This window comes from Cetorhinus maximus, chromosome 6 (genome assembly GCF_964194155.1).
Source record: "Cetorhinus maximus chromosome 6, sCetMax3.hap1.1, whole genome shotgun sequence".
NCBI classification, from domain to species: domain Eukaryota; kingdom Metazoa; phylum Chordata; class Chondrichthyes; order Lamniformes; family Cetorhinidae; genus Cetorhinus; species Cetorhinus maximus.
The window spans coordinates 67,707,500-67,735,425 of record NC_135884.1 but is presented as its reverse complement, the minus strand read 5'-3'; the positions used below and the strand labels follow the sequence as shown (position 1 = coordinate 67,735,425).

General features: G+C 47.0%; 1 protein-coding gene across 2 annotated transcripts in view; it reads right to left on the bottom strand.

Annotated features, from left to right (window-relative positions):
* The window catches only part of srgap3 (SLIT-ROBO Rho GTPase activating protein 3), a 286,135-nt gene that overhangs the window by 80,316 nt on the left and 177,893 nt on the right, over positions 1-27,926 (bottom strand). For both annotated transcript variants that reach the window (XM_078543822.1, XM_078543823.1), the window contains exons 4-5: positions 5,876-5,938; positions 2,732-2,917 (exon numbers count right to left, since the gene is read on the bottom strand). In XM_078543822.1, the coding sequence (XP_078399948.1) occupies positions 2,732-2,917; positions 5,876-5,938 (249 nt within the window). The remainder of the gene's footprint in view (positions 1-2,731; positions 2,918-5,875; positions 5,939-27,926) is intronic.

Genomic DNA, 27,926 nt, shown 5'->3' with positions numbered 1-27,926 from the left:
CCTCACACTGAGACACAGCTGCATTGTTCAGGAGAGGCCCTGCTTGTCCGCTCAGTAGACACTAACCGATCCAGCAGTACTATTCAAATTGGGAGGAGGTGGGGGGTGGGAGCGGGGGGAAGGGGGAGTTCTCCCAGTATCCTGGGCAATATTCCCCCTTTGACCAAAATTACCAAAAGCCAATTAGCTGGTTATCTATCGCACAGCAGCTTATGGGTTGTCAACGATACACAATGGCTGCCACATTTGAATACGAACAATAACTGTACCACATTCTGAATTGATGGAAGGAGTGGTTTTCATGTGAAGGAAATTATGGAAATTCAAGTACTTATTACATTATGTGAGACTTGTAACTTTAAGTGCACATTTTTTTGCCAACTCAACTGTGGCTTAGTTGCTTGAGACAAAAAGACTCTGGATTCAAGTCCCACTCCTTAGAACTGAGCACATGACCCAGACTGACACACCCAGTACAGTACTGAGGGAGTTCTGCACCATCAGATGTGCTGTCTTTTGGATGAGACATTAAACTGGAGCTTTGTCTGCTCTCTCAAGTGGATGTAAAAGTTCCAATGGCACTATTTCAAAAAAAAAGAGCAGGACAGTGTTCAGCACAAATTTACCCCTCAAACAACGTCACTAAAAGAGATCAACTCATCACCACTTGCTGTTATGGGACCTTTCTGTGAGCAAATTGGTTGCCTTGGTTCCTACATTGAAACAGCGTCTACACTTAAATACTTCATTGGCTGTAAAATACTTTGGGATATCCTGAGTTTGTGAAAGTGCTATATAAATTCATATTCTTTCTTTATTTTCCCTCCTACTGCCCCTGGAAGCACCAACTCATGCTGGAGTGAAGTTGTATGGGTGCAGGTTCCCTCTGGCATGTTGCTCAAGCTGCCACTTTTACAAGTGTCTGTTTGCAAACCATTCAACCACATTCGGCATCACAATGGAGCCTGCACGCATTCTGCAGCAAATGTTGGTTGGATAGTGATCCGAGTCGGATAAACACCAGATGATTTGCCCTTCCCAGTGCCCTGACCTACTGACTGGCCTTGTCTGAGATTGCCAAACTCAGCACTCACTGGAGCGGGGGAAGGCTGGGGAAGGTCAAAAGTGGCAAAAGAAGGGTTAAACCACTTGCTGACTAACATTTCTGAGCAGTTGGGTGACTCACTTAAGGGATGTTTTAAGATAATTTCGCTCCATTACACAGAGGAGTGGGTTATTTTCAACTAGTCTAAGGAAGATAAATAAAATACATGGACACATTTCTGTCTAATAGAAGGGCACAGGTCAACATGAAGCCCTGCATTTGGACTCAGTGTGGTAAGTGGGTTAAGCTTTCTTGATAAATTTACAGGGCTGGGTGTCAATGATCGGAATTTAATGCACCCCTCCTGAGGCGAGTTTGGAAGCAGGGGGCATTTAATTGGATGGGAGGATGGCGTATGGGCACCCTGCTGCCTTCCTGCCCCGAAGCCTATCGAGGCCCTTAAGTGGGAAGTTAATACCCACACAAGGGCCTCATCCCGCGCTGCTGGTATTCAACCAGCGGCGGGCAGGGGGTCACCATGTGGGAAGCCTGAAAAGCAAAATCCCTCGAGTTTGCTTGCAGGCTAATGGGAGGGATCCCTTGTTCGAAGGGCTTAATCGAAGGTTCTGGCATCGGAAGGAGGGGATGGCCTGTTGAGAGCCACCTCTCTGCCCTTGCTGCTGACCCTGCTCCCATCCCACCCCCTCTAGACCCCACTCTGCCCTAACTCACTAATTCACCTGTGGCCTGGGTCCCTCGCTGATCCTGGGCCTCTGGCAGGTGCATTACCAGCAGCTACCACCCCTCCTGCTGGCACTGCCTCCAACACACAGCTGCTGGTCTCTGATTGACTGATAGCTGTTGGGGCAGTGGGTGGAGGGAGGGGCTGGTTTCTGTTCTCAAGGTGCTTGATCCCAGGGTCCTTGATCTGGGAGAAGGCCCATCGTTGTCCACTTAAATGCCTGATGGACACTTAATTTGGTGTACTTGCCTGAAAGGGGGTGACAGGAGCTCTCGCCGGCTCTCCAGCCAGCTGGTGAGACCCTTGTTGCCTGCGTTAAATACTGCCCAATACGTAGTCAAAGTGTCAGCTGCATCAGAAGGCTGTGGGTTCAAGTCCTGCTCCACAGACTAGAGAACAAAATCTCTAGTTCAGCATCGAAAGAGTGCTGCACTGTCAGAGCCAGATATTTGGGCCAGATATTAAATCAATGCAAATTCTGCCCTTCCAGGTGGATGTAAAAGATCCCATGGACTACTTTAAAGAAGAGTAGGAGATTTCTGAGAAATATTTATCTCTCAGGAGGTGCCACTAAAACAGATTATCTGGTCCTCATCCCACTGCTGTTTGCAGGACCTTTCAGTGTGCAAATTGGCTTCCATGTTTCCCTCAATACAACAGTGCTTACACCTGAAAAGTACTTTATTGGCTATAAAGTGCATTGGGGATTTGCCAAGATTGTGAATGGTGCTATTGAAATGAAATTTCTTTCTTTCTTAGGCCTCTTCATACCATAGGCCCAAACCAATATCCGCCCACTGCCCATGACTCAGTACCATGCTGTAAAAATCCTGCATTTCATTACACATCAATTCTGGGAAGGGTGGGTTGGGTCCCTCCCACCCTCACAGTCCATTCTCCCCAAATCCTTCAATCACTGGCAGTGCCTGCTGCTTCAATCATACCTTCTCCTTCATTTTCTCGATCTTCCTCACGGAGCTCCGACGCTGTGGCCTGTCCTCATGCCGAAGCAGATTCACGCTTATGTCCCCCGATTTGCTGAACTGCTTCTCTTCTTGCTTCTCAGCCTCCTTCAGCTTGCTCTCCGCACTGATGCTCTCCGCGTGGTACATATGGTATGTTTTCATTACCTGGCAGAGGGAGAAGACAACAGTTTAATGGCCTTCGCAGTGCACAACTTCTTCACATTAACAGCACCTTGAACATAGTAAAATGTCCAGGAGCATTATCTGACAAAATCTAACACCAAGTCCACATAAGGAATTATTGGAACAGGTGACTGAAGTTGGTCAACGAGGTTGATTTAAGAATAAGAGGGATTTAGGGAAGGAATTCCAGAGCAGCCTCCAGTGGCAGAGAGATAAAGTGGAGGATGCGCAAGAGACCAGAATTGTAGGAGCTCAGAGATCTCAGAGACTGGAGGAGATTACAGAGAGAGAGAGAGAGAGAGGTGAGGGGTAAAGATGGCGGGAGGAGAAGGGTGAAGATGGCTGGGGGAGGAGAAGGGCGACGACGGCAGGAGGAGAAGGGGAAAGATGGCAGGGGAGAAGGGGAAAGATGGCAGGGGAGAAGGGGAAAGATGGTAGTGGGAGGGTGAAGATGGTGGAGGGGGAAGGGCATAGATGGCCAGGGAAGGGCGAAGTTGCCAGGGGGAGGGTGAAGGAGAATCTGGAAGTCATCAGGAAAAGGCTGGCGATAGCAATGTAAGTGTGAGTTTGAGGAACTTGCAGTTGTAACTGAGCATGGGTGCATGGGGCTGAGAGCAGCAGAGACCCAGGCACTTCATGTTGGGCCTGGATGTGCACTTATGTTTTCAAAAAACTTACCTTCAGTGGAGGCACTGGCTTCCAGACATCTTTACCTGATATACACATTCATCAGAGAAGCCCAATTTCCATTTAATAACAAGGCTCCCAGCAAAGTCCAGCATGAATCATAATTGTTGCCAAAATCAGTGGTGTTAAAATGAGAGAAAAATTGGAAATGGAGCAGAAGTGGAGAAGATTCCATTTTAGTTCTTCCCCACCCTTATCTTGCTGATTGTAGAGAGTTAACACTTGTCACAAGGCTATGCCCCTTTATTTTTGAAAACATGATTTTTTCACCTTCAACTGACTGGAAAATTTACAATTTGAACTGAAACAGAGCAAACTGCTTAAAAATGCAAGGCTACCTTCCAAGGTGAAGGTGAGAAACAAACAAATAGCTCTCAGGGGAGTGAAGAGAGAGACATTTCCTCAAATCCAGACACCCATTGAAACTCCTAACTGTCTCAGGAAGACACATTACAAATGCAAAGTATGGGATATTGAAACAATGGTTGCCACAGACAGACCCACCCAAAACCTCTAGGAAATACATAATGAGTGAAATATTTCACCCGCCCAACCACTAGAGAGAGATTGCAAGTAACACAGGTGGTGTCAAGAAACAGGCTGAAGGCTGCTCTCTCTCTCTCTCTTTTGGAATAAGTGTATCGCCCAGTTCGAAAAGCCAGCTCTACCAGAAACCTACCAAACCGAGGTCTCATAGTAATTGCAGCATCTTCTACATCTGACCACATCCAAGAAACCAGCTAACCCAAATTGGCTGCAGCATTTTAAACTGTATGCCTCAAGGACAATCAAAGGACACTTAACCATATATTCTTTTACTTTTTTTATTGGACTCTAACTCCCCTAATTTCTGATATGTGTGCGTGCGTGTGTCTGAAAGGCTGCATGAAAGCCCAACGCTTGATGTTGACTTTTTATTAATTTTCTTGAGTTTAGCGGTTAATAAATTTGCTCTCACTTTGACTCAAGAAAACCTTGTATGATTGGATCCTATTGTTCGCAGCTCAAATAGTTAAATACATTCTGATTTGGAAAAGGCATATCCTCTTGAAAAAGAAACTTAAATTTTTGTTGTGACCAGCTGAGGAGGCTGAAGAAAGTGGAGCCAGTTCACTCCTCCTCACTGACCCTTCTGTGTGAGGATGGAAAGCCTATTTTCCAGCCCCAAGCTTGCATGCCCCCAGCTTGAGAAGGTTACAAGCTCACTGTTAAGATTTTACAGCAAGCCCTGTGATAACACATTTGTCCTTCCTCAGTACAGTTGAGACAGACTGGGCCAATCAGTTAGATCAATATTCTATCTGAAAATCTGGGATATCATTTCTATGTGAGATGACAGGAGCTGGCTATTAATATGTTGGTCGGATGGGTTTCTGTTTGAGAAACTTCCTTTCAATTGACCCTGGAATGAGATTACAGTCTAACAACCTTGGTAGCATACCTTCAATCAATTAAGAAGGCAGCTTCACAGCTCAACATGCTGCCCATCACCTTGACGAGTTATCATATGCTGAATACCTTAAAATTTTTCAAACAATTTTCCATCCCGTGTTTATGTTCACTGTGAGCTGGCTCAAAGGCTCCACTGTCTGTCAGCCATTTAAAGGATGGAGACGATGGCCAAGAAATTCAGGTTCACCCGTCAGGGGACAGACCCAGTGCCTGAATGATGAGGCTTGAGGAGTCTCTGATATTGGACCTTTGGCCTTTTTATTAGGGAGCTGCTGAAGATGAACGCAAGGTTGGAGCACGTACTGCCTGCAAGGCGGAGGCTACCTGGTTTAGTGGGTCTGAGGGTTGGACCATGATAGGGGATCTTGGTGGAAGCATAGCAGGACAGGTGATCAGGACAGGAGGCTGGTGGCATTGGGGACAGAGGAGGCCAATGGAGCAGTGTAGAGTGAGCTTTACTCTGTATCTAACCCCGCACTGTACCTGCCCTGGTACTGATCGATGGGACAGTGTAGAAAGAGGTTTACTTTGTATCTAACCCCATGCTGTACCTGCCCCGGGAGTGTTTGATGGAGGCAGTGTAGAGGGAGCTTTAAACTGTATCTAACCCCGTGGTGTAATTGCTCAGAATTTGGCTCAGATGGATAATACCTCAAATGTGTTATGATTGTTTGTCACCTTGAGGAGTGCCAAACATTCACCAGAAACTAACAAAGGAAATAGCTGGTGCAGAATGGCGACTCTGGCACAAAGCTCACTATAGAAGAGCTGGGTGTTGCAATACTAATAATTGATACTCACAGTGTACAGCTCATTGGTGACCTTTAACAGCTCCTCATGCATCTGCTGGCCAATTTCCTTGCTCTGTAAACACAAAAAACACCAGGATGTTAGATCTACACATTTGTCCCTGTGATACTGCTGTTTGAAAATGTTATATCACATAATCCTGAAAAAGAAAGCTGTAACCAATGGAGGTTACACCACAGCCAAACAAGAACATTACAACAGTGTGTCAGTCCACTAATAGTAAACTATAACACAAGAGACACCAGAAAACTAGAAAAATGGGGAATCGGGGTTAGGAGAACCCAGAGTCCTAAGAACTGGGGACAGAGGGAGCCTAGGAACATGGGGACCCACTGAGATAGGACACAGGGAATAAGAGGTGACTCAGATTTTTCTAAACGAATTGTAGATGAATTGTAGAATAGCACAGAAGGCGGCCATTCAGCCCATTGCATCCACGCTAGTTCTCTGCAAGAGCAATTGATGTAGTCACGCTCCCATGTGCCTCATTAGCCACTTCCTCAGACTGTCTTGCCACCAATGATTTGTGCACATAAACCCCTAGGTCCTTCTGTTCTTGCAGCCCCTTTAGAACTGCCCTCTTCACATGGCCACTCTTCGCTCTTCCCACCAAAATGTATCACTTCTCACTTCTCTACATTAAATTTCATCTGCCACACGTCTGCCCATTCCATCAGCCTGTCTACGTCCTTTTGAAGTCTATCACTATCCTCCTCACAGTTCACGATACCTCCAAGTTTTGTGTCATCTGTAAATTTTGAAATTGTGTCCTGTACACTAAAGTCTAGATCAACCATGTAGATCAAGAAAAGCAAGCATCCTATTACAGCCCACATTGCATGAATGGGAGAGAAGGCTGCAGCACTGTCATCCATGCTTTCATAGATCGCAGTTTCCTTTGGGGAGCATGGGATTGGTAATCTTAGCCAAGGTGAGATGATGATGAGATTTCGTGCAAACAAGTATGAGTTGTTGCACAGAGAAAAGAAAAAATTGGAGCATACATATTATAGAAGGACGTAATAGCTCTGGAGAGAGTGCAAAGGAGGTTTACAAGAATGTTGCCAGGGTTAGAAAAGTGTAGCTACGAGGAGAGATTGGATAGGTTGGGGTTAATTTCCTTAGAACAAAGAAGGCTGAGAGGTGACTTGATTGAGGTGTACAAAATTATGAGGGGAATAGATAGAGTGGACAGGATAAAATTGTTTCCCTTGATGGAGAATTCTAGAACTAGGGGACATAGATTCAAGATAAGTGACAGAAGGTGTAGGGGGGGACATGAGGAAGAACATTTTTACACAGGGGTAGTGGGTGTCTGGAATTCGCTGCCCAAGTTGGTGGTAGAGGCAGAAACTTTAAACTCTTTTAAAAAGTACCTGGATCTGCACCTAAAGTGCTGTAAGCTGCAGGGCCATGGGCCGGGTGCAGGAAGGTGGGATTAGAAAGGGCACCTGGGTGTCCTCTGGCTGGCATGGACAAAATGGGCCGAATGGCCTCCTTCTGTGCTGTAACTTTTCTGTGGTTCTATGGTTCCAATGTTTCTTTTGTTCATGGGTTATGGGTACTGCTGGCTAGGCCAACATTTATTGCCCATCCCTAATTGCCCTTGAGAAGGCGGTGAGCTACCTTCATGAAACACTGCAGTCCATGTGGTGTAGGTACACCCACAGTGCTGTTAGGAAGGGAGCTCCAAGATTTTGACCCAACGACAGTGAAGGAACAGCAAAATATTTCCAAGTCAGGATGGTGAGTGGCTTGGAGGGGAACTTCCAGGTGGTGGTGTTCCCATCTATCTGCTGCCCTTGTCCTTCTAGATGGTAGTGGTCATGGGTTTGGAAGGTGCTGTCTAAGAAGCCATGATGAGTTCCTGCAGTGCGCTGCTGCTACTGTGGAGGATTTTGAGCCAGTAATGATGAAGAAATGGTGGTATACTTCCAAGTTAGGATGGTGTTCAAGGGAACATGATGATGGTTCCATTCACCTGCTGCTGATACCCTTCTACATTGTGGGTTTGGAAGGTGCTGTCGAAGGAGCCTTGGCGAGTTGCTGCAGCATATCTTGAAGATAGTACACACTGCTGCCATGTGTACTGGTGGTGGACGAGTGCATATTTACGGTGATGAATGGGGTGTGGATCAAACGGGCTGCTTTGTCCTGGAGGACATGGAGGTTTGATTGTTGTTAGAGCCACACTAACCCAGGCAAGTGGAGAGTATTCCATCACACCACTGACTTGTGGTTGTGGATGGTAGAGATATTTTGGGGAATTAAGGAGGTGAGCCACTCACCGCACAATACTCAGTGTCTGGCTTGCTTTCGTAGCCACGGCATTTATGTGGCCGGTCCAGTTGAATTTTGGTCAACGGCGACCCCCACAACGTTGATGGTTGGGGAGTCAGCAATAGAAATGCCATTCAACCCAAAGCACCCAAAAATCAGGTGCAGGGAACCTAGGGTCCTAGTTTTTTAGCAACATGGTGCCACGGTTAAAAATACTTTGCTTATAGGGCATCCCAAATATGGCAAATGCTAATTGATGAGTTTCGTGTGTAAGAGGGGGCAAAAAGATCAGTCCAACGCACACCTCTGCTTGAGGTACAATCACGATCTCTGAAAATCTCCTGATCATAAATTAGGGTTAGGTACACTTTGAGTTATGATAAGCTGTAGAAAAGGTACACCAAGGAGTGCTTACACAAATAATTATTCCAATACAGGAATAAATGGCCACCAATAAGGGGACCAGCTAAAGCAGGGCCTTCTGGGTACATGGGGGGAGGGGGTTCTCACATTTTCACATGAGTCAATCAGAATCAAAAGCAGCATACAGGCCACAAGCCAACATTTGCAAACTTTGAGTTCAGTAAGTACACAGTTAATAGCTTTAACAAGTGGCTCTGCAGCTTTCCTGCAGGTGCAGTCTGACTGAACAACTGTTCAGTTATGGATTAGTCAGCTGAGTGCGGAAGATGCTCAGATTAAACTAGTGCTTCACTGGGTTTGTTAGAAATGAGAACATCGAACCCAGCAATGACTCATTCTTCAAGCACTAAGAAGAAGACACCATCTCAAAATACTTGCACTGGAGACAGTTCAGAGAAGGGTCACTAGGTTGATTCCTGGGTTAAGGGGTTTGCCTAATGAGGAAAGATTGAGTAAGTTGGGCCTATACTCATTGGAGTTTAGAAAAATGAGAAATGATTGTTATTGCAACATAGAAGTGCAGATGGTGGTGTAGTGGTAATGTCACTGGACTAGTAATCGAGAGGCTCAGGCTAATGCTCTGGGGAAGCTGGTTCAAATCCCACCACGGCAGCTGGTGGAATTTAAATTCAATTAATAAATTGAAAGTTAGTCTCAATAATGGTGACCATGAAACTATCACTGATTTTTGTTCACTAATGCCCTTTAGGGAGGGAAATCTGCCATCCTTACCCAGCCTGGCCTACATATTGATGCCAGACCCACAGCAATGTGGTTGACTCTTAACTGCCCTCTGAAATGGCCTAGCGAGACACCCAGTTCAAGGGCAATTAGGGATGGGCAACAAACGCTGGCCTTGCCAGCGACACCCACATTCAATGAAACAATAAAGAACAAAAAAGTCCCTGGAGGTTTGCCAGGGTTGATGCTAAGAGGATTTTCCCCCTCGTGGGGGAATCTAGGACTAGGGGGCTGTAGTTTCAAAATAAGGGGTCTCCCATTTAAGATGGAGATGAGGAGTTTCTTCTCTCAGAGGATTGTGAATCTTTAGAATTCTCTACCCCAGAGAGCTGTGGAGGTTGAGAGATTGAATTTACTCGAGTCTGAGATGGACAGATTTTTGAACTAAATGGGAGTCAGGGGTTATGGGCAACAGACAAGAAAGTGGAGTTGATTTTCTGCCCCCTTGACTGAAATCCTGAATGTGGGATTCCACAGATACTGTTTGGCCCTCTTGCTTGGCAGCCCTGGCACATGCTGGGGATGCAGTTCCGCTCCTTCCGGCATCTCACCTCAGTGCCCATTCTATATATGCCAGCCTGGATAGTCAGTGCTAATAGACTAAGCAAGCATGACACAACAAGCTCATCATCACATCACATCACATCACTTATACCTGGTTCAATGCATCCATCAGTTTCCTCTTAATCTGTCATTAAGCAAATACATGGAGGGACAACAGAATATTGCAAGTTTGGGGTGGGGAGTTGCTGGGTCTGTAAAGTACCCAGAAGCTATTAGATTATTCCTTGCCTTAGCCATGCTCAACACAGGATAATTCAATTCTGGTGTATTTCCTTGCAAGCAAATTGAATCTTGCAGGCGCCAATTCAAGCTGATAACTACACAAACTGACTGCCAGAACGTGGGCTGAATCTGACTTTCAATTGCAAACATTTCAGTTGTGGTGGAAGGTCAGAGCTGTAATTACCTGTCAGACAACTGCCTGCAGCTTCATAGTAAAATGGAATATTAGCCATGCAGAGCAGAGCTATACATTTTGACAACATTTCAAAACATTTTGTTTTCCTTCTAATGTGAATTTTGTGTTCATTGAAGAGAGGGATGTTAGTGTCAAGGAATCAAGCACCCAGGGTCAACAACAAGTGTCAGACTTCAGGACAGGTACAGCACGGGGTTACCTACAGAGTAAAGCTCCCTCTACGCTGTCCCATCAAACACTCCCAGGGCAGGTACAGCACGGGGCTAGGTACAGAGTAAAGCTCCCTCTACACTGCCCCCATCAAACACTCCCAGCACTGGTACAGCATGTGGTTAGATACAGAGTAGAGCTCCCCCTACACTGTCCCCATCAAACACTCCCAGGGTAGGTACAGCACGGGGTTAGATACAGAGTAAAAGCTCCCTCTACACTGTCCCCATCAAACACTCCCAGGTGATGTATAACACCTAGTTGCCCATGTAATGTATCTTGGGCCTGCCCTCATGTGCCGCTTCTGGTCTGGCAACATTTCAACTTAAAAATTCTCATCTGTAAGATTACTAGGTTACTAACAAGAATATTAATTATTAAAATCTAACCATAATATAAGGAACTAACATCTATTTGTAGTTTACTGGCACTTGACTTAATGAGATACCCTTCTTTGTAGAATAGTAAAGTGGGAAAACTTTGAAGTAGAGCACAGTATAGAAAAGATGCCAAGGTAAAAAGGTTCTGGGAGTTTTTGTCAAGTTTTAAAAGAGTTTATTCATAGCATGGGCAAGGCCTTGCAGGCTGTGAAAAACTGCTCGTCTTTCTCTGCCAGATAGGGAAAGCATCAAGATGGAAAGGACATTATTTACGCAAATATATAAGGCTATCAACAGCCAAATAAATTACTCCAGGTCCAATGAAAGTGTCCTCACACACAGGGCTAAAGATAATTGGAGTGAGGAAGGGGTTAATTGGACAACAGCCAGAATAAAGGATGCCTTGAGTTTGCTTTCTTGGCAGCAGAGAGAAAGAGCATCCAGAGACAAGAGCAAAAGGAAAACAGGCTCAAAAGATTGAAGCTGTGAGAGAAACCATTTTGTGCGCTCTGCCATCCAGATCTTGACACAGGAGTATCTTCTGCGTAAAACTAAATCACCGCCCAAATTTGTTGGCATTGTTCATCTGAGAACTTAATAAACTTGCCCTGACTTTCTCTTGGTAAAATCGATTCACAAAAAAGCTTTACTGCCAAGTCTGATCCTGCCTTAAAGGGGGTCTTAAAGGCCCCCAAAATCTTATACATCCTTGTTTTCAAGTTCCTCCAAGGCTTCACTACTCCCCAACCTCCTCCAGATCCGCATCTCTCCAAGATATCTGTGCTCCACCAATTCTGGTCTCTCGCAAAGCCCTGATTTTCATCATTCCACTCTTGGCTAGGGTGCCTTTGGTTGCTAAGGCTCTGAGATCTGGAGCCCAGGCCCACAAGAAACAAAGGCCTACAGCAAGGTCACCGGCTGGATGGCTGCTTTAGCAGGATTTGAATCCACAGCTCAGAGGATGGTGACATTATTCCCCGCCTCACAGCTCTATCTGCTCCTCTGCTATTCCCATTCCAAGATGTCATTAATGTTGTATGTGCCCACTCCAATCTGAGCTGTTCATGATAGGCAGCTGTTGAAGCACAGGCTGCATCACAACAGTAATATAATTTTTGACCAGGCACCAGGGTCATTAGTAACCTCCGGGTGTGCACATTACCAACCCAAGGAGAACAAGGAATGGTAATGAGACCCTCAGGGCCAGGAATTACCATCATACTCTGATAGAATTAGCTTCATTACCATTACTGCCTTCAAGCAATGATTTTAAGCAAGCTGTCTGATGATGTCTCCTCTCCACTGAGTTCTTTTAAAGTTCTCAGTGGGCTCATCTTCATATAGCAAGGCTCAAACATGTCCATTTGTAAACGCAGCTCTGATTGGATTTTAAAGAGCTTTGATTCGCTGGGGGGTGGTGGTCATGGGGGGTGGGGTGTAGATTGAATTAATGAATGGCACTCCTTGAAGCACCCTGGACTGAGCCATAAATGTAGCTCATTACTAGCTGAACTCTTTCCTTGCATTCAACTTTTCTTCCCTGGTAATGCTACTCCCCTCTGATTTCCTGACCAATATTCTCACCTCAGGTTGCCAACCCTCCAGGACTGGCCTGGACTCTCCAGGACATTGCTGTGTGTAACCCTGGAGAAAATCATCAGGACATTAAAAAGTTTTTCCCCCTATTTTCTTTGAACATTTCTCTTTGCCAGATATAAAAATATTGAAAATGGGGGCCGGGGTTGGGCGGGGGAAGGCTGTTTGGCTGACAGTCAAGCATCATCCAATTGGGCAATGAGTCTTTTTGCTTTCCAATTGGTGTAGGAAGGCAGTACTTCACAAAGTTGGCTTACTAATAGCTGGAGCGTGGGGACAAGTCATGCGATGAAGCCTCCAGGAATACATTTAGTCACTAAGATAAAAGCAAAAAACTGCGGATGTTGGAAATCTGGACATTCGGCATTCGGACTCGAAACGTTAACTGTGTTCTTCTTCGCAGATGCTGCCAGATCTGCTGAGCTTTTGTTATACATTTAGTCACAGTTGGCAACCATATTCTCACCAGCTTTTGAACTTTTGAATAGAGATGGATACTATACACCCAGGCGGCCATCCTTCCTGTGTGAGTATGCACAGTGTGTTCTCAGCCAATTCAACCATCAAGGGTGCTGTACTGGAAGGACCCTGCCCAAGATTCTCTCATATACACAAAAAGACAAATGAAATTATGCTAAAGCTTCACAAATGACTGGCTAGGCCTCAGCTGGGGTATGGTGTTCAGTTTTGGTTTTGATAGAGTAAGGAGAAACTGTTCTCAATGGAAGAAGGATTAATAACCAGAGGACATAGGTTTAAAGTGACTGACAAGAAGACCAGAGGCGATGGAAGGGGAAAAATAATTTAAGCGAGCAGTTGTAATCTGGAATGCACTGGCTGAGAGGGTGGTGCAAGCTGATTCAATGGTAACTTTCAAAAGGGAATTGGATATGTAATTGAAGGGAGAAATTAACAGGGCTATGGGGAAAACCAGGAGCATGGGTCTAATTGAATAGCCACTCCAAAAGAGCCAGCACAGGCATGATGGGCTGAGTGCCCACCCTTTGTGCTGTAGCAAGCACACAAATATACACACACAAAAACATGCGTAGAAACGTACAATGAACTTATGAACAGGGGTAGCCTGTTTAACCTCGCCTGCCTTTCAATTAGATTATAGCTAAGCTGTAACATACAGATACACAAAAACACACACAGACATACATACTAACGTACGCACACGCACTAACGTACATGGACTAACACACACACGCGCACCAACATGCGCACACGCACCAGCGTACACACGCACCAACGTACACACACTTCTGATCAGTGAAAGCTGTCATTAATTGTCACCTTGGGACTCGGTCCCGGTGCTCATGGAATACCATATGCTGCTTTTTATTCAGCCTAATGGACAATGAATGGAAATCAGAGCAGACTCGAATGCAGCCACAGAAGTAATTTACTGAAGTTAATTACTGGACCCATTAATTGAATGCAGACCACTGTGTTCCCCGACAGCCTCATGTTGTGATATTGAGACACACAGACCAGAAATGGCCAGGTTCCATTCCTGGCCTATACTGGGCTAGTTCGTCTCCACAGCAGCAGACATACTGGAATTGGCTTAACCACTGCTGGACAAAGAGGAGAGTGATCTGCCATGGCTCCTGATCATTAACTATTAACTCTGCTGGAAAGCATGTGCACTTGATCCAAACGAGGATAAGATTGCAATCACCGTAATGCTGCCCAGTCCTGCTACCCAAAACAAATGCAATAAGTCACTCTGTTAACCAGTTTCTACCAGCAACAGTCAAACTCCAACCCCAGACTATAGGCCATATTCCTTCACAGCATTATCAACTGCAGGAGGTCGAGCTCCGGGTTCAAGAGAGGGAATGGGTGACCAACTAGTAATCACTTCTGATAACTGGTGAGACTGATTTGGGGAGTACAGCCAGAACCAAGTCCATGGCACCATGGCTGGCACAGCTGTACAGGGGTAAGAGGAAGGTTAGAAAAGCAATAGTGATAGGAGATTTGATAGTTTGAGGAGGACGTGTGTTTTTGCAGTCTCAGGTGTGAATTCAGGGTGGTGTGCTGCCTCCCTGGTGCCAGGGTCAAGAATGTCACTGAGCAGCTGTAGAGCACCCTGAGGGGGGAGGGTGAACTGTCAGAGGTCATGATCCACATCGTTACCAACAACATAAGTAGAAAGAGGGAGGTGGCCTGCAATCAGAGGGTGGAATTTTCCGTGACCGCTGGCGTTGGGCATCATGGTGGATGTGAGCAGACAATATGGCAGAAGGGCCAAAAATCGGTTTCACGACGTCTGTCAATGGCGATCCGCGTTTCCAACCGTTGCACATAGGGATCTTCATTGTAACACATCTGCATACCATTATAAGCCCAGCTCGCCAGAATCATCCCCCCATGCTAGAACATCGGAGCACGTTGGCATGATTGCACGCCAATGTGTTCCACAACAGCATTTATAAGGCGTCCACCTGGTGAACTGAGCTTCGAGGGGAACTCAGAGGTGAGCGCTCAGTAACGTTGTGCAGCGCTTGCAAGGGTTACCTATTGGACCTCATGGTTGAGGCTCCGCACATTCAGGTGAGGGCACAGGCAAGTCACATTTTCCTGGCTGGCTGATAGTGTGGTGCTAGTGCAAGGGCTGCACTGCGATTGAGGTGAGTTGTGGAGGGATATGGGTGTGGTGGCAAGGGCTGCACAGTGTTGATGATAGTGCACAAGAATGTGCTTGGGGGGGTGGGTAGGGTTTGGGGAGGGGGGAAGAGGCCACACAATAGTCACACCTTGTATAAAGTGACCATTCCTCCACAGCTGAGACAGTTCAGGCGCAGCCACATTGACATACAGCCCAGAAGGAGGTCATTTGGCCCATCGTGTCTGCACCCGTCAACAAAGATCTGACTACACTAATCCCACTTTGCAGCACTTGGCCCATAGCCCTGGAGGCTATGGCAATGCAAATGAATATCTTAATACTTCTTAAATGTTATGAGAGTTTCTGACTCAACCACCCTTTCAGGCAGTGAGTTCCAGACTCCCACCACCCTCTGGGTGAAAAAAATTTCTCCTCAACTCCCCTCTTAGCCTTCTACCTTTTACCTTAAATCTATGCCCCCTGGTTATTGACCCCTCTACTAATAGAAAAAAGTGCCTTCCTATCTACCATATCTATGCCCCTCAATCTTATATACCTCTATCAGGTCCCCTCTCAACCTTTGCTGCTCCAAGGAAAATAACCCCAGCTTATCCAATCTTTCCTCACAACTTAGACCCTCCAGCCCAGGCAGCATCCTGGCAAATCTCCTCTGCAGCCTCTCCAGTGCAATCACATCCTTCGTATAGTGTGGTGATCAGAACTGCACGCAGTACTCCAGTTGTGGCCTAACCAATGTTTTATACAGTTCCAGCATAACCTCCCTACTCTTGTATTCTATGCTTTGGCTAATAAAGGCAAGTATCCCATATGCCTTCTTAATCATCTTATCTACCTGCCCTGCTACTTTCAGGGATCTGTGGATATGCACACCAAGGTCCTTCTGATCTTCAGTACTTTCCAGGGTCCTACCATTCATAGTGTAATCCCTTGCCTTGTTAGTCCTCCCCAAGTGCATTACCTCACACTTTTCCAGCTTGAATTCCATTTGCCACTGCTCTACCCACCTGATCAGTCCATTGATATCCTCCAGCAGTTTACGGCTCTCATCCTCACTATTTAGCACCCTACCAATTTTCGTGTCATCCGCAAACTTCTTGATCATACCCCCTACATTTAATTCCAAACCATTTATGTACACCACAAACAGCAAGGGCCCCAGCACTGCAGAACCCCACTGAATACAGACTTCCAGTCACAGAAACATCCCTCTACCATCACCCTCTGCTTCCTGCCTCTTAGCCAATTTTGGATCTAACATGCCACTTTGCCTTAGATCCCCTGGGCTCTTACTTACGTGACCAGTGTGCCATGAGGGACCTTATCAAAAGCTTTGCTAAAGTCCATGTACCACATCAAGCTGGGCCTCTAGCTTATCTGCCCACTCAAACAATGCAGAGGCAGCAAAGTGCCAGCAAATGCTCCAGGGCTTTTCACCCCTTGGGCACAGACTGCAAACTAATGAGGGTTTTAGTGGACTGCAGAACAGTTGGACAACTGGGCACATTGTACAATCTCCTCGCTAAAGCTGGCCATGGAGCAGTTACTGGTGGAGGCGCTCACAGCCCCTTGCAATGTCAGCATCCCGGTTTGGACCAGCCTCTCCCATGGTTCAAGCTAGCAGTGCAGCCTTGCAGTGTGGGTTAGGAGAATGCCTATGCCTGAGCTGAGAGCACAGCATGCAGTCCAATGGGAAAAGCTGCCGGCAATCAGTCAAGTGGAGTGGGGCAGAGGACAATGGGGTTTCGGGCAGCCTTGCAGCGCACTAAACTCTGGCCATCCAAGTGGTGGCCAGCACTCTCTGGGATGCATTAAGCAGCCTTCAGACTTAACCAAGAGAGGTTCTTAGAACACCCAAGCTAACCCACTCATCTCTCTTGCTCTTTCATCCTGCAGGAGTACAATATCAGGAGCATAGAGCCTGGTGAACTAGCTGTGTCCCTCGTGGTGCACAGAGAGTGACGGAGAAGAGAGCGACGGAGGCACCTGGCTGGGCAGAGGGAGGAGCAGCACCCACAGGAAGAAGGGGTTCCTGCACAAGCCGCTGAAGAGCCACAGCGAGCCATCACTGGTTGGCGCCTCGCTAGACCCAGGGTCTATAGATGGCGTTGGCCATTCCTGCAGATTACCGGGAACCACTGTCACTGAAGACTGGGCATGTCTAGGGAACTGGTCACTCACATCTGCCACCTGCTGCAGGATTTGGCACCACAGGGACATGGAGGACATCCACTGCCAGTGGCCGTGGTGCTCAATATCTACGCCAGTGGCTCCTCCCAGGGCTCCATAGGTGACCTGTGTGGGAATCGCAAGCCGCCACCCACAAATGCATCCAGGAGATCACGGATGCCATTTTCATGAAGGCACACAACTTCCTGCATTTTACCAGGGGTCAGGAAAGCCAGGTTGCAACAGTGCTGGGATTTGCCCAGATTTCAGGTTTTCCACAGGTGCAAGGTGCCATCGACTGCACTCACGTGGCACTTAGATCTCCATGATAACAAGTGATTAACTAGGTCAACCGCAAGGGCTTCCACTTGCTGAGCATTCAGCTGGTGTGCGACCACCACAAACACATCCTGCAGGTCTGTGCACAGTTCCCAGGGAGTGTCCATGACTCCTACATTCTCGGTCTCAGATCCCTGAGATTTTCCAGGGTCCAGAGAGACTGCAGAGGTGGCTCCTCAGGGACAAGGGCTACCCACAGGGGATATGGCTGATAACATCGGTGCAGCTGCCTCAGACTGCAGCAGAGAGAAGGTACAACGAGGCTCATTCTGCAACTCAAGACTTTGATGGAGCAAACCACTGGAATGTTGAAAATGAGGTTCTGTGCCTGGACCGGTCCGATGCAGTCCTGCAATATAGTCCACAGAGGGTGTCTCACAGCACTGTCACCTGTTGCTCCCTTTACAACCTGGCGCTGCAACGGGAGAGGAGCTGTCTGAGGAGGAGATGGAGGAGCTGCATGTCTCCTCCGTTGAGGAGGACATTGATGGGGATGAGGGTGAGGAAGTCCCCAAAGGCAAGGATGACAGCGATGAGGCCATCACACTGGCCAGGCGAGGCAGGAGTGGTTGGGAGGCCCTCATATCTGCTAGATTTGTGGAGGATGATGATGACATGCGGTGAGGAGACACCATAGATCATCATATTGCATATGTGAACATTTGACTCCTGTCTGGCTGATGACAGCTGTAAAGGACATAACTTTTTATTTCTGTTGGACTATGGATTAAAATTACAATGGCTGCAGTTTGGAAGACATGTCTACTGGAACAGTGGAGGGATATATACAATGATGCTGTCCTGGAACAGAGTGTGCCATGAAAGACAGGATGGTGCCAAGGAGGCGTTCGGTCTAATGGGGAACTGCCTGGCAACAATATTTTAATTGGTTCCTAACTGGGTGACCAGGATTTGTGTGAGAGCAGTGCAGCAGAATAGCTCCTAGCCTGAAAGGGGAAAGACCTAAAGCCTTGCCTCCTGTGTGTGTCAGATTCCAGTAATTCCACAATAATAGCTAGCTGGCTTTTTCTCCTCATATCTCTGTAACCTGCTCTCTCTCTGAAAACCCCTGACAAGCGGAAAAGGGGAAAATCATTGTTAGAGACATTGAAAGGCAAGTGCTCAACCAGTGAACTAAAGACTGAAAGTGCTGGAAAACCACCTCGTGTCATCAACAAAAACTGAAAGGAATTTGGAAGACATTGATCAAAATCAACCCATCGAATCCTGTACTCCGGAATTGGTGCTATTGAACTGTTTTATCCCACCCTTAAAATCCATGTTTTTGTGCATCTTATCAGAATCACAGAATCACACAGTGTAGAAGAGACCCTTCGGTCATTCGAGTCTGCTCCGACACATAAGAAACACCTGACCTACGTACCTAATCCCATTTACCAGCACTTGGCTCATAGCCTTGAATGTTATGACGTGCCAAGTGCTCATCCAGGTACTTTTTAAAGGATGTGAGGCAACCCGCCTCCACCACCCACCCAGGCAGTGCATTCCAGATCGTCACCATCCTCTGGGTAAAAAAGTTTTTCCTCACATCCTCCCTAAACCTCCTGCCCCTCACCTTGAACTTGTGTCCCCTCGTTGCTGACTCTTCAAATAAGGGGAACGGCTGCTCCCTATCCACCCTGTCCATGCCCCTCATAATCTTGTACAGCTCGATCAGGTCACCCCTCAGTCTTCTCTGCTCCAACGAAAACAACCCAAGTCTATCTAACCTCTCTTCATAACTTAAATGTTTCATCCCAGGCAACATCCTGGTGAATCTCCTCTGCACCCCTTCCAGTGCAATCACATCCTTCCTATAATGTGGCGACCAGAACTGCACACAATACTCCAGCTGTGGCCTCACCAAGGTTCCATACAACTCCAACATGACCTCCCTACTTTTGTAATCTATGCCTCGAATTGATAAAGGCAAGTGTCCCATATGCCTTTTTCACCACCCCACTAACGTACCCCTCCGCCTTCAGAGATCTATCAACACACACGCCAAGGTCGTTTTGTTCCTCAGAACTTCCTAGTGTCATGCCGTTCATTGAATACTTCCTTGTCAAATTACTCCTTCCAAAGTGTATCACCTCATACTTTTCAGGGTTAAATTCCATCTGCCACTTATCTGCCCATTTGACCATCCCGTCTATATCTTCCTGTAGCCCAAGACACTCAACCTCATTGTTAACCACCCGGCCAATCTTTGTGTCTTCCGCAAACTTACCAATCCTACCCCCAACATAGTCATCTATATCGTTTATATAAATGATGAATAATAGGGGACCCAGCACAGATCCCTGTCCTATGCCACTGGACACTGGCTTCCAGTCACTAAAGCATCCTTCTGTCATCACCCTCTGTCACCTACAACTAAGCCAATTTTGAATCCACCTTATCAAGTTACTCTGTATCCCATGTGCATTTGCCTTCTTTATAAGTCTCCCATGTGGGACCTTGTCAAAGGCTTTGCTGAAATCCATATAAACTACATCAACTGCACTACCCTCATCTACACACCTGGTCACCTCCTCAAAAAATTCAACCAAATTTGTTAGGCATGACCTCCCTCTAACAAAGGCATGCTGACTATTCCTGATCAAACCTTTCCTCTCCAAGTGGAGACAGATTCTCTCCTTCAGAATTTTCTCCAATAGTTTCCCTACCACTGACGTGAGACTCACTGGCCTGTAGTTCCCTGGCTTATCTCTACAATCCTTCTTAAATAGTGGAACCACATTAGCTGTTCTCCAGTCCTCTGGCACCTCCCCCGTGAATAGAGAGGAATTAAAAATTTGGGTCAGAGCCCCTGCGATCTCCTCCCTTGCCTCCCTCAGCAGTCTGGGACACAAATCAACTGGACTTGGAGATTTGTCCATTTTTAAGCCTGCCAACACCTCCAATACCTTGTCACTCCCTATATCAATTTGCTCAAGAACCTCACAGTCTCTCTCCCCGAGTTCGATACCTTCATCCTCATTCTCTTGGGTGAAGATGGATGTGAAATATTCGTTCAACACTCTACCGATGTCCACTGGCTCCACCCATAGATTGCCCCCTTGGTCCCTTATGGGCCCTACTCTTTCCCTGGTTATCCTCTTCCCACTGATATACTTATAGAATATCTTGGGATTTTCCCTACTTTTACCAGCCAGAGCTTTCTTATAACCCCTCTTTGCTCTCCTAATTGCTTTCTTAAGCTTCACCCTGCACTTTCTGTATTCCACTAATGCCTCCGCTGATTTGCTTCCCTTGTACCTGCTAAAAGCCCCTCTTTTCCTTCTCATCGTATCCTGAATATCTCTGGTCATCCATGGTTCTCTGGGCTTGTTACTCCTTCCTATCACCCTAGAGGGAACATGTTGAGCCTATACCCTCCCCATTTCCTTTTTGAATGCCCCCCACTGCTCCTCTGTAGATTTCCCCACAAGTAGCTGTTCCCAGTCTACCTTGGCCAGAACCTGCCTTATTTTACTAAAATCCACTCTCCCCCAATCCAAAACATTTTTTTGCAACTTGTCTATTTCTTTGTGCATAACAAACTTAAACTATACCATGCTGTGGTCACTATCATTAAAATGCTCCCCCACCACCACCTCAGCCACCCGTCCAGCTTCATTCCCCAGAATTAGGTCCAGCACTGCGCCGTTCCTTGTTGGACCCTCTAATATTGATCTAAAAAGTTCTCCTGTACACATTTCAAGAAATCCGCTCCATCCAAGCCCTTAACGCCATGTCTATCCCAATTAATGTTGGGAATGTTGAAATCACCCTATTATTATTGTTTTTACACAGCTCCGCAAATTGTGCACATATTTGCTCCTCAATTTCTCGCCGACTATCTGGGGTCTATAATAAACACCTAACAATGTGGCTGCCCCTTTTTCATTCCTAAGCTCTACCCACAAAGCTTCATTCGATGCCCCCTCCAAGATATCATCTCTCCTCACTGCAGTAACTGACTCCTTAACTAATAATGCAACGCCTCCTCCTCTTTTACCCCTCCCCTGTCTCGCCTGAAGATTCTATATCCCAGAATGTTGAGCTGCCAACCCTGCCCCTCCTTCAACCACATCTCAGTGATGTGTGTATTGTATGTGTGTGTGTGTATAGGGATTTAAGAAGTGGTAGAGTTCAGGTTATAGAGTTAAAAATTAACCGTTCATATTTCTTTCTTTTGCCACTGTTAACAACAATTTGTTCAATAAACAGTTATTTACTTATTAAGTTTACAAACCTGGTGCTTGTATTCTGTTAACCTAAACAATTAGGTGGGTTGATCAAACTTATTTGCATTTGTTGCTGCTTGGGGAGCAGTGGGGTTTAACGTTACAGCGCATTATCCCCAGTGAGTCGTGACACAGCACACATACCCTCTGTAATAAGGCTCCTGTCATGGAGACACAGCGGATGCCCATAGCCCCTACATTCAGGAGGATGGTGATCACATGCAGTGGGGACAGTCCATATATCCTCACATAGCTTATGTGAATGTCTGGCTCCTGCCTGGCACCTCACCTCTGAACATGGTCATATCATGGAGATGCAGCGGGGAAACTTTTAAACTTCTTCTGATCCTATGGCATCCTTCATTAGCTGAACCCTTCAGGACCACACTGTCACTGGACACAGGTGCTGATGGTATGGCGCACCTCAAAGGTGCTGAGAGCACAGAGAGAGAGAATGAGGGAACTCTGTGCCGCCGGCCCAGGACATTCTGGCAGCAATGATAAGCCCCAGTGCAGACCTGACTAATGTGACCAGTGACAGTGAAGGCGCACCATCAGTGTGCTGGGAAGGCTGCATAAAGCACAGGGAAGAGGTCCTAGACTGAGACATCTGCCTTTATCTTGTGCAGAAAGGTTTCACATCTGAGTGACACGAACACTGCTCATCAGAACAAGGAGCCATTGGCAGAGAGGCACTCTTGGGAATTTACGTACAATAGGGAATTTATGTACAATAGTGAACATTGTGTACAAGTGATTAATACCCATCCCCAGGCTGTGCAACTACATTTTCTTAACCTTCCTAACCCTACTGTTGTGTCTTGGTGCTCCCCCAACATCAACAGCGGAGGTGGAGGCAGCCTGCTAATTGTTACACCCTGTCAATGTTCTCCGCTGTGTCTCCATGACAGGAGGGCCCTGGCCTGCCTTCGGAACCCTGCTGTGTGGCAGTGGCACCCTCCTAGGCCTGTGGAGCTGAATTTGTTAGGGTCACAGGAAGAGGGGATTCGGATGAGCCAGACACTCCTGGTGTCACCTGGATGGCTGGCCCCAGGGTGTGCACCTGCTGATCCTATGGGTGCCCGAGGGCCCCTGGCTGACTCCTTGAGAGGAAGGGGTAGCTAGAGTGAGATCAAGCTTCCCAGCACCCCTCTCACGTTGACACTGTTGGAGGCCAACTATGGCGTCAGCGATGGAGTTCAGCCCATGCAACAGTGCAGGACCCATGTCCTGGACCAAGGTCTCCATGGCGGCTGCCATCCTACCAGTGTTGACCTCGGTGCATTGGCATGCCGGCACTATTACCTCAGACTGAAGGCGATCGGACTCCTACATCGTGCCTTGCAATCTGAGGCCACCCCTTCCTGATGTTCCCAAGCTTGCCTTTGCAGCTCCAGCAACTGTGACATGACCGAATCCAGGGACTTGTCATCTGACTCGGACTCAGCAACGTTCTGGCTTCCAGCAGCCCTTCACATGCCGGGGACCTGGGAAGTTCCTGCCTCCGCCTGCTGTGGATCAGACAGTGCGATGTGCTCACCAGATTGTGACCCCGAGGCTACTCTAAAGCTAGGTCCCCTCAAGGTGTGTGTCTCTGTGCTGGTGGAGGGTGTGGGTGAGCGCCATGATGGGCCGTCAATGAGGGTTTCAGCAGATTCCCCTTTTGAGGTGTCTTTGTCGAGGACGTGGACCATGGACCCCCTCGGCTGCTTCCAAGATGTGCCTGCGAAAGCAAGGAGAGATAATTAGTGCACGGCAGGGAACTGCGGAACAGGGGATCTCACTCACAGCATGGTTGTCTGATGGATGTTGCATTGTTGGATCCTCACTTAGTAGAGTACCGCCGACCTCACCGTCAGCACCAGGAATGGTGCGGATCCCCGCCGGCCAGCTGGATGGCTCTGTTTTCAAAGTCCGTGAGGATCTCGATTTCAGGCAATCCTCCACCAGTCTGTGACCTCTCCCTCTTATTGTATGCCAGCTTGTCTTGCATGAATACAGATGGAGAGAGTATAAGCAGGACACCCGCCAGGCCAGATGAGAAGTATGTCTGGCATGTGCGGATGGTGAGTGGCGCCATGGACAGGTTAAGGACAATGATGGTGTGTGTGAGAGTGTGAATGGTGATGTCCCTTGAACTGACGGTGAGTGAGGGTCCTGTATGATGGATTTGTGAGTGTGAGATATCCTGTTTGGCACTGGGTGGCACTGACCACTGCTTCCAATGCCTCCCAAGCCAGATTGGTGATGTTGCTGCCCCTCCTGCAGCCAGAGTTGGGGTAGAGGACATCACGGCAGGCCTCCACAGTGTCCAAAAGGCGTGTCAGGGACGCGTGTCTTCTTGCCTTTTGGGGCCATATCTTCTGTGCAGCAGTCTTGGGTGGAAACACCGAGAGATTTGTGCGCGGCTGCACTTTAAACATGGTGCCCGGCCTGAGGAAGTGGCGAGGAGATGATGTGGTGGGCGAATCGGAGGCTGCTTGCCATCGAAACAGAGTGTATTTTCTGGGAATGCATGATTAATGAGGTGGGATTGGGATAATACAGTGTTAAAACCCGCCATTGTGGCCGGCGGGTAAAACGTTCTTTATACTATCCGCTACCACAATTAGTGCAAATCTGGGGCGATTTTGCCCAGAGTTTAGGGAGGTAGCAAGCAGGACATCAAATGTAGTAAAACTAAAATACTGCAGATGCTGGAAATCTGAAATAAAAGCAAAAGGTGCTGGAAAAACTCAGCAGGTCTGGCAGCATCTGTGAATAGGGAACGAGAGTTAATGTCTCGAGTCCAATAGGACTCTCCTTAACTCGATTTCTCTCTTCACAGATGCTGCTAGACCTGTTGAGATTTTTTCAGCACTTTGTTTTCTATCTCAGATATAGTAATCTCTTGATTACTCCCTGTACTGCACGCAAGTCAGTTTAGAGAAAGGAGGACAAAGCAGATGAATGCATGGCTGGAGAGATGGTGCAAGGAGAGAGGTTTTAGATTCGTGGGGCATTGGGACCAGTTCTGTGGAAGACGGGGCCTGTACATGCTGGACAGGCTGCACCTGAACAGAGCTGGGACCAATTTCCTGGCCAGATGATTTGTTAGTGCAATTTGGAAGGGTTTAAACTAACTTGCTAGGGGTGGGGAAACCACAAGGTCATATTAGAGAGGAACATCAAGGTGCTCAGTGAATTTGGGGAGACAGATAGCACTAGAGTAAGAAATAGAAAGGTAATAGGTGAGATCACAATAAGAAGGAATGTAATAAGCTCTAAATTAGGGCTTGCTATCCAAGTATGTGAATGCATGGAGTGTGCTAAATAAGGTGAGCTGCAGGTGCAGATAGTCACATGGAAATATGATGCTGTGGTGATAATGGAGACCTGACTCAAAGAAGGGCTGGACTGAGTATTAAATATTCTTGGACACAAGGTGTTCAGGAATGATAGGAAAGGAAGGAAGGGAGTAGGGTAGCTGGATTGATTAAGGAGGCTTATACTACTACGCCATGTATAGGGGAAGCAGATTCAATTGTGGATTTCTAAAAGAGGATTGGATAATTATCTGAGCAGCAAAGGTTTACAGAGCTCTGGGGAAACAGATGAGAGACTAGGACTAGGTGCGTTGCTCATGCAGAGAGCCAGCACAGAAATGATGGGCCGAATGCCTTCTTCTATGTTGTAACCATCGTATACCAACAGCAACATTCAACATTAGCTCCCAACTCCACGCATTACCACAGGATTCCACTCCTATTCCCCATGCAGGTACAGTGTCAGCCATGGCTCAAAGGGTAGCACTCTTACCTCAGAGTCAGAAGGTTGTTGGTTCAATTCCCACTCCGGAGACTTGAGCACGTGACCTAGGCTGACATTCCAGTGCTCAGGTTCTCTTAAATGAATGAGAAACTAAACTGAGGCCTGTGCTGTCACCTCAGATGGGGGTAAAAGATATAATTTTGAAGAAGAATAGGCATATTCTCCCCAATGGCCTGGCATCCCTCAACCAATGTAACTGGAACAGATTATCTAGCCATTTATCTGACTGCTATTCGTGGGGGCTTGCTGTGCACAAATTGGCAGCTGCGTTTCCCACATTAACAACGGTGGCTACAATTTAAAAGTACTTCACTGGCTATAAGTTCCTTAGGATTTCCTGAGGTTATGAAAAATGATGCATAAATGCAACTCTTTCTTTGTAACTTTGCCCTTAATTTATTCCATTTTTCCTTTTTAAAAACTCACATAATCTTTTGCACATGAACATCACCATGCAATATCAATTATAACAGTTCTCTGTCAGAGGACCCAAAGTGACTTGTTGGGACATCAGCACAGGTCAGTCACACCTCGACATCAATATAACTGATACCATTTGTCACGAGTCAGAGATGAGATTGGAGCTGTTTATTAGGTTGCTATCAAGGAGTTTGCTGGAGGATATTCCAGGGCTGAACTGGATTAGCCATATACATACAGTGGCTACAAGAGCAGGTCAGAGACTAGGAATCCTGCGGTGAGTAACTCACCTCCTGACTCCCCAAAGTTTGTCCACCATCTACAAGGCACAAATCAGGAGTGTGATGGAATACTCCCCACTTGCCTGGATGAGTGCAGCTCCCACAACATTCAAGAAGCTCGACACCATCAAGGACAAAGCTGCCCACTTGTTTGGCATCCCATTCATAAATATTCACTTCCTCCACCACCAACGCAGAGTAGTAGCAGTGTGTCCAATTGACAAGATACACAGCAGGAACTTACCAAGGCTCCTTAGACAGCTCCTTCTAAACCCACGACCACTACCATCTAGAAGGTCAAGGGCAGCAGAAGATGGGAACACCACCACCTGGGGGTTCCCCTCCAAGTCACTCATCATCTTGACTTGGAAATATATCGCTGTTCCTTCACTGTTGCTGGGTCAAAACCCTGGAACTCCCTCCCTAACACCACATGAGCTGCAGCGGTTCAAGAAGGCAGCTCACCATCACTTTCTCAAGGGCAATTAGGGATGGGCAATAAATGCTGGCCTGGCCAGTGATGTTCACATCCCATGGATAAATTTTAAAAATCTGCGCAATGCTTCACTGGTGAAAATGGACTGGTGAAGTAATCTCTCAGAAATTGGGCGTCCACAAGGATATAGGACATATAGGAGGAATGAAGGGAGGTAATGGGAGAGGCTGCCAACCAGGAGAAAGGCTTGTGCCTTGATTTACCCTGTGACAGATTTGTGACTGCAAATTTCAGTCTGTTCCTGTAATGATGCTAACTTTGGGCAAATGAGCAGTGATTGGAATCTTACTGAAAAGTGCAACCCGCCAATAGTGTTGTTGAAATGGGAAGTTCATTCCTGAAAGATTCTTGATTCATGCCAAGATAAGGTTATCAGGGCATCAGCTGCTTACCAACCCCCTCCCCCACTTCCCCCCACCCCCACCCCAACTCCCCCCCACCCCGCCGCCAACCAGTGACAATTTTCTTCTGTGAGCCCAGAGTGAAGCTATTTGACAGAGGGTTCGGAGGAACCATCACATCTGAGCCTGTATCCCGTCTTAACACCCACACTGGGATTGGACAATAATCAGGAGTAGGAACCGTGATTAATGCCTCTCTACTGAACCCTGGAACCGACAGGTTAACTGTAACTCCAGCCAGGGTGAGCAAACTCATTACAGACCAGGAACTGATTTGAACCCTGTTGGCCTGCATCATACCAGGAAATACATTTATTCACTATGTCATTCAGGTTCCTCCTTTGCATCTTACCATTGCTCACTCTTTCTTTGATTAGTACATATGAGGCAGTGGAGGTGAAGTTGTACACCAAACAGAGTGGCATGGTGCCGTCCCTCTGTGCTACACAATAGTGCGACATAGGCTCAAACTCCTAGAGAGGAGCCAATAGTAACCAGGTTCAGAGTGGTACATGGACAGATACTGATGGCAGAGCCTGCTGCATGCAGATGGTGTTGGCGCAGAGACCACCATATTGGTGGCAGACTGGGGAGCACCAACCTCACTGGATAATAGAACGAAAGAACGAGGCACCTTCTCATGA